General features: G+C 40.8%; 1 protein-coding gene across 1 annotated transcript in view; it reads right to left on the reverse strand.

The window, feature by feature from the left end:
* Positions 1-969: 969 nt before the first annotated feature.
* Positions 970-19,641, reverse strand: part of CDC42EP1 (CDC42 effector protein 1) — a 36,881-nt gene continuing 18,209 nt past the window's right edge. The window contains exons 2-3 of the mRNA XM_040407747.1: positions 5,616-6,338; positions 970-2,744 (exon numbers count right to left, since the gene is read on the reverse strand). Of these exons, the coding sequence (XP_040263681.1) occupies positions 2,218-2,744; positions 5,616-6,024 (936 nt within the window). The 5' untranslated portion in view covers positions 6,025-6,338 and the 3' untranslated portion in view covers positions 970-2,217. The remainder of the gene's footprint in view (positions 2,745-5,615; positions 6,339-19,641) is intronic.

The raw sequence follows: 19,641 nt of genomic DNA on the forward strand, positions 1-19,641 counted from the left end.
GAGGGTATAACAACTGTGTGGGTTCACTAACTGGGCATAACTACTGTGTGGGGGCACTAAGTGGGGAAAACTACGATGCTGGGGCACTAAGGGGGTATAACTACTGTGTGGGGGCACTAACTGGGCATAACAACTGTGAAGGGGCACTAAGGATGCATAACCTCTGTGTGGGGGCACTAGGGAGGCGGAACTACTGTGCTCGGGCATTAAGAGGGCATATCCACTGTGTGAGGGCAATAAGCGGGCAAAACTACTCAATGGGTGGAGAGTTGTCTGGTAAACACGGGAGTGGGTATGCAGGGAAGTTGATGGGGGAGGCTTTGAAAAGTGTGAACCCTGTTTAAAACCATAAATATCTTGATAAATACTAAATACATTGGAAGATGAGTAGGTTTAACACATCGAATGCTGCCCCCTGACATTTTTACTTTGGCATTTTGCATAATGAAGTTACTACAAACAAGAGACTCATATTCATTGGCCTTCAAATAAACCCATTAAACCGATGTGAATAGAAATTGAGGTTTGGTTGTATGGAGGGCGCCCATTGCTAATGCAATTCTTGGAGGATCAGACAACTCTTAAAAGGCAAAAGTAAACTATGTTGGTTTTCTGACCTTGACAATGTCACCACTGGAACATTGAAACATTTAAATTAGTTCTTCATTGTTAAGGAACATGGGTCATTTATGGTTAACCACAGGCCTGAACTTAAAGGGGTTTCCAGAGTTTTTTATACTGCTGACCTATCCTGTGGATGGGTCATCAGTATCTAACACCCGGGACCCCTGCTGATCAGTTGTTGGAGAAGGCACCGGCGCTCCTGTGAGCGCTGTGGCCTTCTCTCTGCTTTCTCTAGGCCAGTGACAACACGTTCATCTGTCACGTGGCCTAGGCACAGCTCAGCCCCATAGAGTGAATGGGGCTGAGCTGCGATACCAAGCACAGCCTCTATACAATGTACGGTGCTGTGCTTGTTAACCTGCAAGAAGGTGACTTCTCAAAAAGCTGATTGGCAGGGATCCCTGGTGTCGTACCCCCACCGATCAGTATGAAATATTGGAAAACCCTTTTACGCCAGTAGTTTGCAGTGTAAGATCTGAATGCAAAATTGTCTTGGCAAAATAAAATTTAAAATAAAGTCTAAAACATTTGAACATTTTGAAGACAAGCTACTGTAATTTTTTCAATAAATTGGGGATTTACTAATCTTGAAAATGATGTAAACTTAGGCTGTCTAGACATGAGCGAAATTTATGACAGTGGCTAAGGCTGGATGATAAATGTGGTGCGTGGCTAGACATTTTTGTCTTTATACCAATTGTTGGTTTGGATACCTTGTGACAGAAGAATTTTATACTAGAATTATACAGTAATTTTTGTGCAAAATGTTTCATCTTAGACCACGTTCCTTTCCCTCTAAGCTACACACATTTTATGTTGAGTCACAGTCCCTTGGCAAGCTGTGTGTCATGCATTTTTCTAAAACTAAATGCACCAAGGGGCTCATAAAATGTGCCAAACTATATCAATTTGCACAATTTATGGCAATGTTTTTTGTTTTTTTTTTGCATCTTATTAACTTGTTTCTGTATAGCCTTCACACAGCTTGCAATTTATTAAACTGCTGCTAGCCACTTATTATACCAAAAGAACACACAGCCATTGACTATGATGCTAACTGAAGATGCTCTGCAGACTTGTGTTCATCTACAAATCAGCATTTTCTACAAACAAAAAAGTTCTGAACCCTATGTTTTAGGTAATTTGACCCAAAAATATATTTGTGTTAGATTGTTATGTAATTATTGTGAAGGTTGTCCTATATGTATGAAATCACACAATAAAGCTAAAAGTGCCCTGATAATAATTGTGTATACAATAGAACAAAAAAACTTGCATTCTCTCTGTGACCCAGAAGTTGTGGGGAATGAAAATGAACAACAAATGCTTCTCTTTTGGTCTTCAACAGATAGTCTTTCATGTGCCGTAATAGTGATACTGAAGAACATTCGTTGCCTTTCAGGTAGATATTTTTCTTATGTATGAGGGTTCTCAATCAATTAAATATAAGTAGATTAGAATGACCATAATGCTTTGTGCTTGCAGATTACATAGGATACATTTTTCATCCCAGTTCATAAAATAGAATCATATATGCTCGTAGAAAAGCAACTTTAACTAGTAAAAGCCACATCTTCAATATTTAAGTAATGCCTACATTTCTATTTCAGAGCCATCTCCCGAGTCCCATAAATCTCCAGTGATACCTCTGCTTCCCTGTTCGGATCCGGTTATCCCACTGTCTGTATCAATCTCCATTTCCTCGGCTATTGTGGTTGGTTCCCAACTTACAAGACCTTTTGGTTCTTGGATATCACATTGGAATTGGTGTGCTTCAGATTTGTCTAAAGTCACCTCAAACTTGGCTGGGTTAATTAATAGCATACTTTCTTGGTGGAGGACACTTGCACCTTCAGGGTTTTTTGGAGTATCTGAGAAGTTTATACCTTCTAGGATTTCAGTCATAAGTGATGGGCCAAAGTCCATAACCAAGGATTGCATGGAGTCAGAGTGACACAGACTGCTACAAGGTTCCAAGGAAAAAGTGCAGACACTGGATTCCTCTGTATCTGCTAGTCCAGAGCTGGCCCAGTCAACATCAGGTTTCTGAAAACTAGTGTCTTCAGATGGATCCTCAGAGGATGAGAGTCGAGGCATGGTGCAAAATCCAGATTCTAGACCTGAGCAGAGAAACATAATAATTTGCAGCATAAAATTAGATAGTTGAGCAACAAACTGACTTAAGAGATAACTACGACCTGTCAGGTATATGTTCTTCCATGTCTCTGTCGCTCTGTATGATAAATCATGCAATATACACTCACCTAAAGAATTATTAGGAACACCTGTTCTATTTCTCATTAATGCAATTATCTAGTCAACCAATCACATGGCAGTTGCTTCAATGCATTTAGGGTGTCGTCCTGGTCAAGACAATCTCCTGAACTCCAAACTAAATGTCAGAATGGGAAAGAAAGGGTATTTAAGCAATTTTGAGCGTGGCATGGTTGTTGGTGCCAGACGGGCCAGTCTGAGTATTTCACAATCTGCTCAGTTACTGGGATTTTCACGCACAACCATTTCTAGGGTTTACAAAGAATGGTGTGAAAAGGGAAAAACATCGTCCTGTGGGCAAAAATGCCTTGTGGATGCTAGAGGTCAGAGAAGAATGGGCCGACTGATTCAAGCTGATAGAAGAGCAACGTTGACTGAAATAACCACTCGTTACAACCGAGGTATGGAGCAAAGCATTTGTGAAGCCACAACACGCACAACCTTGAGGCGGATGGGCTACAACAGCAGAAGACCCCATCGGGTACCACTCATCTCCACTACAAATAGGAAAAAGAGGCTACAATTTGCACGAGCTCACCAAAATTGGACTGTTGAAGACTGGAAAAATGTTGCCTGGTCTGATGAGTCTCGATTTCTGTTGAGACATTCAAATGGTAGAGTCCGAATTTGGCGTAAACAGAATGAGAACATGTATCCATCCTCTGATGGCTACTTCCAGCAGGATAATGCACCATGTCACAAAACTCGAATCATTTCAAATTGGTTTCTTGAACATGACAATGAGTTCACTGTACTAAAATGGCCCCCACAGTCACCAGATCTCAACCCAATAGAGCATCTTTGGGATGTGGTGGAACGGGAGCTTCGTGCCCTGGATGTGCATCCCTCAAATCTCCATCAACTGCAAGATGCTATCCTATCAATATGGGCCAACATTTTTAAAGAATGCTATCAGCACCTTGTTGAATCAATGCCACGTAGAATTAAGGCAGTTCTGAAGGCAAAAGGGGGCCCAACACCGTATTAGTATGGTGTTCCTAATAATTCTTTAGGTGAGTGTATGTTTTCTTACCAACATGTGAAGTATCTAAAAGTTTAGCTAAATCAAAACTGTAAGTGCCTTCAGTTAACCTCAATACCCCACTAGCTTCCATATCTCAATTGCTGGGTTTCAGGAAGTAGAAATTTACAGGATCAAAACAAACAAAAGTATTAAATTTTTTTCACAAACAGGATTAGATGAGCTAAAGCACCTCCATATACAGGGTGGGCCATTTATATGGATACATCCTAATAAAATGGGAATGGTTGGTGATATTAACTTCCTGTTTGTGCCACATTAGTATATGTGAGGGGGGAAGCTTTTCAAGATGGGTGGTGACCATGGCGGCCATTTTGAAGTCGGCCATTTTGAATCCAACTTTTGTTTTTTCAATAGGAAGAGGGTCATTTGACACATCAAACTTATTGGGAATTTCACAAGAAAAACAATGGTGTGCTTGGTTTTAACGTAACTTTATTCTTTCATGAGTTATTTACAAGTTTCTGACCACTTACAAAATGTGTTCAATGTGCTGCCCATTGTGTTGGATTGTAAATGCAACCCTCTTCTCCCACTCTTCACACACTGATAGCAACACTGCAGGAGAAATGCTAGCACAGGCTTCCAGTATCCGTAGTTTCAGGTCCTGCACATCTCGTATCATCTGAAGGCAATCATCTATGCTGTGAAGATACGAGATGTGCAGCACCTGAAACTATGGATACTGGAAGCCTGTGCTAGCATTTCTCCTGCGGTGTTGCTATCAGTGTGTGAAGAGTGGGAGAAGAGGGTTGCATTGACAATCCAACACAATGGGCAGCACATTGAACACATTTTATAAGTGGTCAAAAACTTGTAAATAACTCATGAAAGAATAAAGTTACGTTAAAACCAAGCACACCATTGTTTTTCTTGTGAAATTCCCAATACGTTTCATGTGTCACATGACCCTCTTCCTATTGAAAAAACAAAAGTTGGATTCAAAATGGACGACTTTAAAATGGCCGCCATGGTCACCACCCATCTTGAAAAGTTTCCCCCCTCAAATATACTAATGTGCCACAAACAGGAAGTTAATATCACCAACCATTCCCATTTTATTAAGGTGTATCCATATAAATGGCCCACCCTGTATAACCCCAAAATCTCAGGTTCAGGTTCCTTGACTCTTGGAAGTATAATGTGGGAGAAATGTTCATAGTTTGAGAAGAGTCAGTTTTTAATGGGAATCTGTCATCAGGAAATTCACTTTTAAACCACGCACAATGCCCTATAGAGATATCTCAGCTCAGTGTAATGATACTTTTCACTTAGTTATCCGTTGCAAATAAGCAGTTAAGTGTGCCATGGTGGGCCCGAGCCACTCCTTGCTCCTCCTGCTTTCTCTACCAGCCTCTCTCTCTCCTTCATGATTGACAAGGCCAGGTTGCTGCACAGTCATCTTGCCTGGCCCTGTCAATTAGAAATGAGAGGGAGGGGCTGACAGGGGAAGCAGGAAGAGCAAGGGGGCGCTGAGTTTCTTTGGCCCACCGTTTGTGCACTTAACTTCTTATTTGTATATGGATTAAAAGTTTTTTTTATCCAGAAAGAAGAAAGTGATTTATTGCATCATTACATTCAGCTGAGCTAGGACTACAAGGCATTGTGCCTGGTTTATCAGTGAATTTCCTGGTACCAGATACACTTTAAATGTACTTTCAGACTTGTAACATACCATCATGGCAGTATGACTTTGACATAGAGTTCCAGGCCTCTCCAGGGGTCCCATCTGTCTCTTCATCCCAATTACGCTTATTGAGAAGTGGCAATGATACAGCATTCTTAATAATGGGAGAAATTGGTGGTGGGGGACATACTGGATGCCCAGGAGATTGGCTTTCAGGAGACATCCATCGAGCCTGGCGTAGTTTCTTGGTAATGTAGTTCCAACGAGTGTGCCTGTGTTTCTCATGACAGTGGGTGAGAAAAGAGGTATCCCCAAAGACTTCTCCTTTTCGCCCTACATGCATTGTGTGCCGAAAATCACCCAGAGGAGGACTGATCATTTCTGATGTTAGTGGCACCCGTTCTCGTCTGGATCGAGAAACCAGGTTTTTTATGACTGGAAGACTTCCCAGACTCATTTTGTCTATTTACAATGAAAATTGTTGAACAAGAAACATATGAAGAGAATCTTTTTACACCATTATCTTCACTGTCTCACATAATTATAAAAGGGTTCTTAACAAGAAACTCTTGAGGATCTCTAAGCCAAAACTGACAAAATCTGTTTATGAGATGACAAGCTGTTATCTTCTATAACTTCTTGTGAAACTGAAGCAATAAAACCACACGGTAGATGTGAAGAAGCTTTAGGCAACACAGTAGAGAAAATCTTATGATAACAAATTCAGAGTCTTGAGATTTTCTGATTACAGAATTAAGACTGAAATCCAACCTGAAAAAGAGAAGAAAATTTGTATATTGAAACTAGAGGTTAACTTCAACTATTTATCACATTGAAATAATTTTTTTTAACTATTGCAAAGGCAAATGGAGATTGTTGCTTTCATTTTCCAAAAGTCAAAGCTCTAAACGGGTTGGTTTCCATGTGCAACTGCTTTACTTTTCCCTTGCCCTGCTCTTGATCAATCTTGCCCTTTGTGTATTTTTGCTTCATGTATTTCTGGTCATTTTCCAGCAAATGTTCGAAATATATCATTTTTATAAATTTTATCCACAAGAATAATTAATATTCATATTTTACAAATTCTGTTACAAACCAGGGATCTTGCCAAGTTTCAGCCTCAATGAGAATCCACTACAAGAAAGAAAACTGGCAGCATTTTCTTTATTAGTAACTCCTTACTGAAATTAATTAAGACGCTGTTAAGAACGTTCTCCATCTGATTTTGTAAAAAGGTGAGTGCTTCCAATTCCAGGCCCACTGCAAACTGGCCCTAAAGGGGCTGTCCGAAATAATTACAAATCTCAGACAAGCCTTAAAATGGCTTAAAATAAAAAAAGTTACACTCACCTCTCTTACTGGCACTGTTCTTTCCTGTGCAGGTTCTGTTTTCCTGATGCAGTTTGGTCTACTGCTGAGGTCAGTGATTAGCTGCAGCAGTCAGGTGCTGTATCCCATCACTTCACTGCCTTATGTCAGTGCACAATGATGTGTGGGTATACAGAACATCATCACTTTAGCCATTTTAGTGCTTGTCTGTGATTTTTTATTATCTTGAACAACCCCTTTAATCTGAACATCTGTGTAAGACCCTATTCTCAACTTGTTCATGTCCATACAGAGTCAGATGTTTTGTTTTTCTACCAAGAAACATCATATTTAAAGAGGCATTCTTGTTTTAATGATTACATTTATTTCTTTAGACAATAGGACGTCAAACTATTTTCTAATTACACCAATTAAAAATTTGGCTTTCAGACCTTTATTATATCTGTGTATTTGTCTCTCCCTAAAGAAAAAATGGTACAGTCCATTTTAGTCCTGTAAAATGCATCTGTAGGAAAAATAGATAGGACTAAACATGATGTCAGTCATGTGACCCTCAAATGTATCATGTGACCTGGCTTTAAGTTAACTTACCAGGTATCTAACAGGTAAATAGTAGTGTATTGAGGAGAAGAACATGTACAGTATATACAGTATTAATACCTGCAGCAGTATCTCATAATGTCTGTCCGTGTCTGTGTAGAAGAGTTCTGTGTGTGCTGTTTTTTTCAAACTAAGCTTTATTACCAACATGACAACATCACTTAGAGACAGGCAGCCATTTTAGAAATCATTACAGACAGGCACACAATGATATAGTTACTGTAATAACCACAATAAAAATCATAATTCCACCACTAGTCCGATTTACTTATCACACGAATGTGTCCTGCATGCTGACCCAGGACATTTACATCATGTAACACTGCACTGAATGTCAGGGTGTAAAGAATATCATATGACTGGTGCCATGTTTCAGTTAGGCCATGGATGTATTACATAGTACTGGTACATGGGTTATACCATTCTAATGCTTATAGGGGTCAACTGTTTGATATAAGAAAGGTATAAATATGCAGAATTTTACATATGTGTATATTAGAAAATTTTATGATTTTTTTATTATATAAACAAATAAGTAAAAAAATTAATAAATAAACACCGTAATATCCCTTTAACTGTATGTTATACAACCTCAAAATGAAGGCACACTTTTGGAGTATACTGCCACATCTTAAGCCATGTTCCCTTTCCCACTAGGCATTTCCCTCTCCATCTATACCATACCCCCATGACGGACCAGGTGAAAAAGGGGTCAAATAGACTTGATAGATGTTGTGTTAAGGTACCATATTTATGCCCATTTTTTGACAGGATTCTGGCAAGTTTTGATTTGTAAATTTCCCACATTGTATCAGTTTTGTCAAGAGTGTTTTTTAATTTTATTTATACAAGCAGCAAGACGTATTTATTCTCAATGGTTTGACATAAGTATAAGGAACAAAAAAAGTAGATTTCATGTTTAGGTATAATTTATTTTCAGAAGAAAAAAGAATAAAAAAATATTTCTTCACTTCTTATGGCTGAGAAAAAATTATAGTCTGGAGAAATGTACCCTTTGCTAAAATGACCCCTTGACTTGTTGAGAAACTTGGACAAAGCTGGCATTATAGAGGTTTCCTAAAATATCTTATGACAAACAAGCACAGCATTCCACTGAATATACATAAAGAGCATTAGGAAAACGGAAAACACATACGCCATCGTGTACAGTGGTAAAAGTTGAGTTTAAATAGACTATGCCCTTTGTTACAACCCCATGCTTTTAGAAGGTTTCCACATGAGAAGCCATGTGTTAGATGTTCCCTTAGCTTTTAAGTAAGCCCCAGCCTCCACAGTCATAGATGAAATCCAAGCATGAAATTCAAATATGCTGTATTCAGAGATTTTTCAGAATCCGTGAATTGAAGAGGATAAAGCTGCACATAACTGAACTGTTAACCTATTCTTATGCAAATTCTGTAAACAACATTGAATTATATGGATTTCTAATTTCCACCAATATTGGAAATGTCTTTTTTTCTTTTATCTGTTTATTACTAAAGGGAAGGTGCATTTCAGTGCAACCACCTCTGTAAGAGCATTAACCCAGAAATCGATGAATTATGTAGAAATTGCAGCCTCTGGCTTGTTCTTATGACTTTTAAATTCTGTTCATTTATGAGTAACATTGTTCTCCTGCGGTACATGAATAGGAAATGCTTGGTGACCAACTTTTATGGCTGCCACTATGGACTTATAGGCCAGAATATCATAGAAATATGTATTATCCTTATTAATATGTGTATTATATAATATGTATTATCATTATAAGAACCCAGGTCATGCCATACATTTCTGGTAGGTTGAGGACCCACTTCTGGGACTCCCTATCAGAAGAACAAAGACCCTTCACTATCCAGAAGGAGACTGAATGGAGAAGTGACCACACAGGTTTGTGGCTTTCTCTATTTAAGGTTTTGGGATTTATGGAAACATATGAGCAAGATCTCCATTCAGTCTCTGACTGGATAAAGAGACTGAATGGAGCTTTCCAGTAGCACTCCATTTGGATACAACAGTATCTTGAAAGTGACCACTCTGCACATATATGGCAACCTCTCCATTCAACCCCTGCTTGGATATTTTTAAGGACCCCCATCCTCCTAATACTGCACATGGGAATCCAAGAAATAAACACAGAGAAAGCTATAAATGTCTGTTAAAGGGGTTGTCCGGGTTCAGAGCTGAACCCGAACATACCCTTATTTTCACCCAGGCAGCCCCTTGAGGCTAGCATCGGAGCATCTGATGCTACGATGCGCTCCCTTGCCCTGCGCGATTTAGGGCAAGCAATCTTTTATTTACAATAACACACTGCCGGGCGGAAACCTCCGCCCAGCAGTGTGTTCGGTAATGTCATCGGCTCTGATGGGTGGGCTTTAGCGCTGCTCTAGCCGTTTTTACTGGCTAAGGCATCGCTAAATCCCGCCCATCAGTGCGGGTGACGTCATCGGGCTTCCTGGTAGCCCCATGGAGAGTCCCGGGACGTCACTGGATCTCCAAATGCTCCAATGCTCCTGTCAGGGGGGCTGCCAGGGTGAAAATGGAGGTATGTCCGGGTTCAGCTCTGAACCCGGACAACCCCTTTAAGTGAGGGACTCACTTTTGGCACTCCCACCTATTGGGAGAAGGGGGTCCTCTGATCATCCAGGTGGATGGAGAAATGGGTTTGCATGTTCAATGCTTTCTCCATTTACAGCCATTAAGAGATATGGAAACAGCTGAGGAAGCTTTCCATTCACATTCAGACTGCATGTAGCGACAATAAAACTTTCCATTAATGCTCCACTTAGATGCTGCTGTCACTTCAACTAATAGAATTGGGGCAAAGGACTCCCATTCTCCCACTAGGTGGTGGTTCCAATTTTGGAGACATAGCATGAATGTCACTCCACATACGTACAAGGAATATATAGGAATACTTACATTACAGATTTTTTTTACATTTTATTTTTGGGGAAAGGCTGTTTAAATGAAGCCAAGCATCTGTCTTTATATAATTTGTGGCTTAGGTTATCTTTCTAATGTCTTTAACCCCTTAAGGACCGGGCTCATTTTCACCTTAAGGAGCAGGCCATTTTTTGCAAATCTGACCAGTGTCATTTTATATGTGAATAACTTTAAAACGCTTTTACTTATCCAGGCCATTCTGAGATTTTTTTTCATCACATATTGTACTTCATGACACTGGTAAAATGGAGTAAAAAAAAAAATCTTTTTTATTTATAAAAAATACTAAATTTACAAAAAAAATTGAAAAATTAGCAAATTTCCAAGTTTCAATTTCTCTACTTCTATAATACATCGTAATACCTCCAAAAATAGTTATAAATGTACATTCCCCATATGTCTACTTCATGTTTGGATCATTTTGGGAATGCCATTTTATTTTTTGGGAACATTACAAGCTTAGAAGTTTAGAAGCAAATCTAGAATTTTTTCAGAAATTTTCCAAAACCCACTTTTTAAGGACAAGTTCAAGTCTGAAGTCACTTTGTGAGACTTACATAATAGAAACCACCCAAAAATGACCCTATTTTAGAAACTACACCCCTCAAGGTATTCAAAACTGATTTTACAAACTTTGTTAACCCTTTAAGTGTTCCACAAGAGTTATTGGCAAATGGAGATGACATTTCAGATTGTCAATTTTTTCCAGTAACAAAGCAAGGGTTAACAGCCAAACAAAACTCAATATTTATTACCCTGATTCTGTAGTTTACAGAAACACCCCATCTGTGGTCAAAAACTGCTGTATGGCCACACGGCAGGGCGCAGAAGGAAAGGAACACCATATGGTTTCTGGAAGGCAGATTTTGCTGAACTGGTTTATTTACACCATGTCCCATTTGAAGCCCCCCTGATGCACCTCTAGAGTAGAAACTCCAAAAAAGTTACCCCATTTTGGAAACTATGGGATAAGGTGGCAGTTTTGTTGGGAATAGTTTTAGGGTACACATGATTTTTGGTTGCTCTATATAAAATTTTTGTGAGGCAAGGTTACAAAAAATTTTAATTCGGAAATTTCATCTCCATTTGCCAATAACTCTTGTGGAACACCTAAAGGGTTAACAAAGTTTGTAAAATCAGTTTTAAATACCTTGAGGGGTGTAGTTTCCAAAATGGGGTCACATTTTATCTGAAGTTTCTACTCTAGGGGTGCATCAGGGGGGCTTCAAATGGGACATGGTGTAAATAAACCAGTCCAGCAAAATCTGCCTTCCAGAAACCATATGGTGTTCCTTTCCTTTTGCACCCTGCTGTGTGCCCGTACAGTAGTTTACGACCACATATGGGGTGTTTCTATAAACTACAGAATCAGGGCAATAAATATTGAGTTTTATTTGGATGTTAACCATTGCTTTGTTACTGGAAAAAATGGATTAAAATGGGAAATTTGCCCAAAAATTGAAATTCTGAAATTTCATCTCCATTTGCCAATAACTCTTGTGGAACACCTAAAGGGTTAACAAAGTTTGTAAAATCAGTTTTGAATACCTTGAGGGGTGTAGTTTCTTAGATGGGGTCACTTTTATGGAGTTTCTACTCCAGGGGGTGCATCAGGGGGGCTTTAAATGGGACATGGTGTCAAAAAGCCAGTCCAGCAAAATCTGCCTTCCAAAACCATATGGCACTCCTTTCCTTGTGCGCCCTGCCGTTTGTCCATACAGCATTTTACGACCACATATGGGGTGTTTCTGTAAACTACAGAATCAGGGCAATAATGCTTTGTTAACGGAAAAAAATGATTAAAATTGAAAATTTGGCAAAAAATAGCTGTTTTGGCACCGTTTTATTTTATTTTTTGGACTATGTTCATTTGAGGGGTTAGGTCATGTGCTATTTTTATAGAGCAGATTCTTACGAACGTGGAAATACCTAATATGTCTACTTTTTTTAAAATTTATTTAGGTTTTACAGTAGAATATCCTTTTTTAAACAAAAAAAATAACATTTTAGTATCTCCATAGTCTGAGAAGAGTCATTTTTTTTTTAGTTTTTGGCCGATTGTCTTAGGTAGGGGCAAATTTTTTTGGGATGAGAGGAAGGTTTTATTGGCACTATTTTGGGGTGCATAAGACTTTTTGATCGCTTGCTATTACACTTTTTGTGATGTAAGGTGACAAAAAAAATGGCTTTTTCACACCGTTTTTATTTTATTTTTTTGACTGTGTTCATCTGAGGGGTTATGTCATGTGTTCATCTGAGGGGTTAGAGCAGATTCTTACGGACCCGGCAATACCTAATATGTCTACTTTTTTTAAAATATATTTAGATTTTACACTATAATATCCTTTTTTAAACAAAACAAAACATTTTAGTATCTCCATAGTCTGAGAATCATTTTTTTTTTTTTTTTTTTACTGTGTTCATCTGAGGGGTTAGGTCATGTGGTATTTTTATAGTTCAGGTTCTTATGTACGCGGCGATACCTAATATGTATACTTTTTTTAAATTTATTTTAGTTTTACAAAATAATATCATTTAAAAAAATATATATTTTGTTTTAGTGCCTCCAAAGTCTGAGAGCCATAGTTTTATTTTTTCTGGGCGATTGTCTGTGGCCAAATAGAATTAAAATTGGGGAAGGGGATTATAAATTTAGTACTCCATGGAAGTGTGGTACTCCCTGAAGCAACCGTTAATGCAGAGGCCTGGATGATCGGGGCACATGCCACACTGAGTGGTGTTGTCCTTCCGTATCCCCCTCCTGTAACACACTCTGCACTTTTTTTGCACGATCCGGGCGCCTCCAGTTTCCGAGGTACTCCGGCCTGCTCTTTCTCGGTCAGAAAATATCAGGTCCTTGAGGACTGCCTCATAGAACTGCAGGAATTTCCCTGTGTTGCCAGCGCACCGGGACAGCACAAAAGAGTTGTACAAAGCAACCTGTACCAAGTAGACTGCAACATTTTTGTACCATGCCCGGGTTTTGCGCATGGCGTTATATGGCTTAAGGACTTGATCAGAGAGATCAACTCCTCCCATATACCGATTGTAGTCCACGATACAATTGGGCTTGAGGACCGTTGCCGCGGTACCTCGCACAGTGACAGGGGTAATGCCGTTACCGTGAATTGTGGACAGTACAAAGACATGCCTCTTGTCCTTATATCTGACCAGCAACAGGTTTCCACTGGTAATGGCACGGGTTTCACCCCTGGGGATAGGTACCTGGAGGGGGTGGGTAGGGAGGCCGCGTTGATTTTTCTGCACGGTTCCTCAAGCGGACGTGGATCTGGCGGCGAGGGACTGGAACAAGGGGATACTAGTATAAAAGTTATCCACGTACAGGTGGTAACCCTTATCTAGCAGTGGGTGCATAAGGTCCCACACAAGTTTCCCGCTAACAATCTCGCCCCTCGTACACACAGAACTTGCAAGTGTACCCTGAGGAACTCTCACAAAGTTTGTACAACTTCACGCCATACCTTGCCCGCTTAGAGGGAATATACTGGCAGAAATTGAGTCTCCCTTTGAATCCAATGAGAGACTCATCAACAGCGACCTCCCTTCCAGGTACATAGGCCTCCAAAAATTTGGCCCTGAAGTGATCGATGTCCGGCCTGATTTTGTACAGGCAGTCATAGGCAGAATCACCTGGGGGGGACATGCTGCATTAACTGCATAATGCAGGCATTTCCGAATGGCCTCAAAATGGGAAAGTGTCATGGTCATACAGTAGAGTGGAGTCTGGTAGAGGACGTCCCCACTCCAGTACTGCCTGACACTGGGTTTTTTGACTAGGCCCATGTGCAGCACGAGGCCCCAAAACGTCCTCATCTCGGCTGCACTGACCGGAGTCCAGCCACCGGACCTAGCCAAAAAGTAGCCCGGGTGTTGAGCAATGAACTGTTGGGCGAACACGTTGGTTTGCTCCACCATCAGATTCACAAAGTGGTCACTGAAAAAAACAACTAAAGAAGTCATATACAGTGAAGCCCACTGTGGGAATCTGGATTCCTGGTTGGCCAACAAAGTCAGGAATCAAAGGCTCAAAATCCTCTAGGGTACACCAGACAAGTTCACCGGTAGGGGGCACAGATGGACTTATCTGGTGGGACATAAAACTAGTACGAGCCCCAGGGCTGCTCATACTAGTGTGGGCCACAGGGTCCCTGGCATGGGGGTCCCCTGGCTCCGCTGCCTTGGGGGCTCATCATCGTCACTTGATGCTGGGGCTCTCGGAGTCAGAGACAAGCAGGGCGTATGCCTCCTCGGCCGAGAACGTCTGGCGGGTCAAAGGGGAGTGTGTGTGTGCGTGTGTGTGTGTGTAAAACTTTATTTAGTGTGCATGTAAGGGGACAGGAGTTCACGTTCACTTATACCCTACCCTAACCCACCCTAAGCCTAACAGAAAAAATAAATTAAAAAAAATTAAAAAAAATGAAAGCCCCGAAAATTTGAAAAAAATTTGGCCGGACGCTAAGAGTGCCGGCCACAAAAAATGTGTGTGTGTGTGTGTGTGTGAGGGGGGACGGGGGGCACAGGGGGGCAAGCTGCAGCACCCCTGGGGGGTCTAGGGTCACACAGCTGAGTGTGCTGTGGACCCTAGACACCTGATCAGGGTGAAGCACAAAAAAAAAACTATCCCTCAGTCTCCCTGCCTAATCTAACCTTTCCCTAAACCTGTCCCTAATAACTTTCGAGTGCCAGATGGCACTATGGTGGCCCACGTGGGGGTGCTGGGCTCAGAGATGGACGGACGGGCTTCTCTCTCCTGGCTCCACGGAAGCAGTGTGGAGGAGGAGAGCAGAGCTGGGGGAAGTTAACCCCGGCCCGCCCGTCCAGCCAATAGGATGCGATCCTGAGAGGTGATGTCACCGCCACCTCTCAGGATCTAAGGATGGTGATTGGTGGTGTATTATCACACCACCGATCACCATCCAATTCCGGGTTATCGGGTCACCGGAGACCCGAATGACCCAGAAACGCAGCAAACCGCAGGTCTGAATTGACCTGCGGTTTGCTGTGATTGCCGATACGGGGGGTCACAGGACCCCCCTCGGCATTGTCACAGAGTGCCTGCTGAATGATTTCAGCAGGCACTCTGTTCCGATCACAGCCGCATGGCGGGAGGTGATTGGAAATACACAGGGCGTACATGTACGCCCTGTGTCCTTAAGGACTCGGACATAAGGGCGTACCTGTACGCCCTCTGTCCGTAAGAGGTTAAAGCAGCTTTCTTTACCTATATAGTGCAGGATAGGCCATTATTATAGAATAAGATATAGGCTGCTGTTTATGCCTTATGTATACCTGTTTTATTTGCTGTACCGTTTGTGGGTTGTCTGCCATATTGATCTGTTGACCTCTTTCCCTCAGAAATAGGTTGTGTCTAAACTTCATGTGCTGCAAGGACCTTGTGACGTCACAGGGTCACATGACATGGTAATGTCACGTGGGTTTGAAGCGGCCATGGGATGAAGAAGCAGGGCAATAACTACATCCCATGGGCTGTGGTAATAAAGATTAGTAATATAATATAAAAATAGTAATAACTAAACCTTATGGTAGTGTTTAGGGTGAAGAGCATAGACACTGAAATAGAGGCTTTGAATGTCAGATGCCCCTGGGACGCTAGAAGGTCCGTACAGCACATGTAGTTTAAACACTGCCCTCAGATATGGTTTTCCGAATTAATTATACTATTCCTATCATGCTTGGCTTTGCAGAGACAGAAGGGACAGAGTCTCGCCACACTGCACTAATCTGTTTAATGGCAGCCATGACTGATTAGTGACACAGAGCTGCTGTCCCCTTAAACTGCAGGGTCTCCATGTTTCACTATGCGATGCAGCTTGAGCTTGTCTGTCCTCTCTGCTCTGTCATCTCTCTTTTGCCTGTCAGCTCTTATATGCAGGAGGCAAGGAGACCAGTGTAAAGCTACATCTCATAGAACTACACTGGAGAGTCAGCACACACAGATAGTACAGGATGTGTGCACGTCAGAAGGTTAATATAACTGCAGCTAATCACTGTATAGACTGACCTACTATATATCTGCACTCATGCTCGGTTAAATAGGGGAGACATTTTATCTTTAATACAGGGATATACAGAGTTAAATGGAGGGTGGGGAAGGGCCTGAGAGCTGCAAGTAGGGATTTGATTTGTGTTTATGTCGTCCTGTAGTTCAGATAAAGTCAGCCATGTGGGAGAGACCAAGTTCCTTTTTACACATTAGATCAAGCTCTGGACTGCTGGTCAGACTTGAGGTCACATGACCAGATTCCCATAATGAAAAGGTTCAAAATGTATAACAAAATACAGTGCTAGAATGCTGGTGGTGAGTTAGCGATATATGTAAAATAAAAATAATAAAATATACAAACAACAACCCACAGCACTTTTTTAATTTCATCTGGAAATGCCAGAACTGTTTAAGACAATTTTAGATTTTCTGAGGACATTATCTGATGCCACAGACAATATTCTGCTGCAAAATACCATATGCAAGACTTAAATAAACCGAAAGGATTACAATGTAGGAAAATCACATTAAGTTAACTTGCTACTGTGGAATGGGGAATGTGAGATAATAGGTAGAAAGTACAAGTGTATGTAAGGACTGAAAACTTTCAGACTCATATTCCTGTAGCTACGACATGATCAGCCATCAACTGTAAAATTGGAAATAAATGGCTCTATTAAGGAGCTTCATGTCTTAGGCAGCATGAAGTCAGCCATTCTGGTAATCAAACCAAGACACAACCTAGACTTTCATTTGGGGGGACCTTTAAGAGTATGGTGAAACATGGCTAAGTTTTGCTAATGCAGTGTTGAAGGCCAAAATCAGGACTGGATCATAAAAATAGAGAAAGTATAAAAGACATACAACTTCTTCTCTTTTTTAGTTCACTCCTGATTTTGACTTCCAAATCTACACCAGGAAACATGACCGTGTGGCCATACCCTCAATGTTACCATCACTTGGTGCCTCCTCTAGATTGGAAGACATATGAATTTGGTAGACGTGAAAACTTTTTTCTTAATGTCCATCCCATCAGAAAAAGCAATGAGAAACATGAAAAAGAGCATAAAAAAAAAAAAAAACTTCCTGAATACCCAAAAGAAACATCCTGTCTTACCAGACTATCAATGAATCTGTAACCTGGGCCAGTAAGATAAGAAACTGACATTAAATATTTATGATATAAGTCTTCCTCTTTTCCACGTGAACCTTCAGTCATCCTCTGAAGACTACTCAATCTACACCAATCACAGATGCACCACACAAGTTTATCTTTGTTCTGTTATCAATGCTTCAGTACACACACACACACTTATCAAAAGGAATTTCACGTCAGCTACTGTTCAGACCTTGACCCGTGTCACTACAGGGGTGAGATTCATTAGTCATACATACTGCACAGTATACCTCCTATGCTCATAGGGAAATAGACATGAATGGAATGTGTGTAGTGTGAAATCTATTAAATTAAGAAGTTAGCAAATGCTATGAAGATATATGCATATATGTACTTATGAAACTGCTTCATATAATACATAGAACATGTTCCTCATTCATTATCATTATAGAAGTGTCTCATGAGCTGTCTCACCAGGTTTGTAATGCGCTAAACTTTCAGTGTTGTGTAAACCACAACAGTTGGATGAGTGGGCTGTATTTCTATACCGCACAGCGAGCGGTGTCCAAGGGTAGCTGCGGGTAACCGCTGGCCGTGTGTCAATCGAAGGAAGAAAAACAGGACCTGTATCACGGCACTCCCCTCATTAACGGATTTCCAAATTGGGTAGGTATATAAAATAGGTTCCTTTATTAATGCTACACTTTTCAAGGACGAATTGCTCTTTTCATCAGGCATACAAAAAATGAACATGGTACAAGGTTATTTAAAACCGCAGTATTTCGCGCGTGAAGTCAGGTAGGCGAAGAAGGAGTATGAAAAAGGGGGCAGATAGGTACCAGAGGAAAATTGTGGCTGGTGGTGCCTGCAGTACATGTAATAATAGAAAGAAGGGAAAAGAGCACATATCGCTTCACCACTAGTGCGTGGAAAAGTGGGTCCTGGCTGCCTGATCCCTAAGAACAGGTGCCTGTGCCCGCCTCATATAGCAGGATTGCGGTGGGCACGGAGCACTACCATAACAACTGTTAGAGGCCCTGCTGCAGTGCCACTGTAGAAAGCTGGTGTATTAGAAGAAGTCTCCAAAAGGGCATTAAGACAGATTTGTATCAATTCCTTCAGTGATTGCTTGAAAAGGTTGACTGGTTTAAATGTGTCATCTTTTTCTGGCTCTTCTCTGCCTATTATGGCTGGTGAAACCACCTGTTATTGTACATGAATGTATCCTTTGATAAGATCTTGTCCTGCTTTCCTCATTCTTGGTTTATCCATGCACAAGCTATCATCTGTTAAAAGGTACTATTGTACTTATTCTGATAAAGCTGTCAGTACTCTACCTCCTAGAAACAGACAACATTGATAAATTCTACTCATTATGCCTCATTTGTCCTGGAATTGGATCATCTCCAGATTTAAAGGCACTTGTAATGTCAGTCGTTGACTTACTTGTTTATATAGCTATTGGCATAGGTGAAAACAAGCTGTGTTCTCATTCCACGATGTTAAACTCCTGCCCTCGCCCTTCCCCTCCGAGATCCCATTGTCTTCCTTCTTCCCTCTCAATGCTCTGTTAATAGGGGGAAGTTTACATTGGTTTTCCTGTGCTCCCTTTGGCCTCAGTGAAATTCTTAGAACCTAATGTGACTTCCTTCCTTCATCTTTAAGAAAAATTTCTATGTCCTTCACTGCAGTCCTATCATTTACTGAAGTATTATCTACATTATTATGACACATGGAAACAATGGCATTAATGCAAAATGTATCTTGAAGCATGCATTCAACAACTATATTCATGACCATGAGACAGTGAGCTGCATTGTATCAAAGAGCAAATAGGACGGTCTATTGAGCTTAGAAAAGACTAGAAATTAATTCTTTGAAGTCCATATCCGGTCTTCTGGCTGATACATCTCATTGTCAGGAATAGAATCCCTAAAGACCCATGCGCACAAAACACCGCCCGTCCCCCACTCTGAACAGTGATCAACCGTGTAATATTTTTACTATATAATTCAATATTGATACAGCAAGATTTTCAATTTATTCAGACCAGT

The sequence above is a fragment of the Bufo bufo genome, chromosome 9 (assembly GCF_905171765.1).
Source record: "Bufo bufo chromosome 9, aBufBuf1.1, whole genome shotgun sequence".
Taxonomy (NCBI): Eukaryota; Metazoa; Chordata; class Amphibia; order Anura; family Bufonidae; genus Bufo; species Bufo bufo.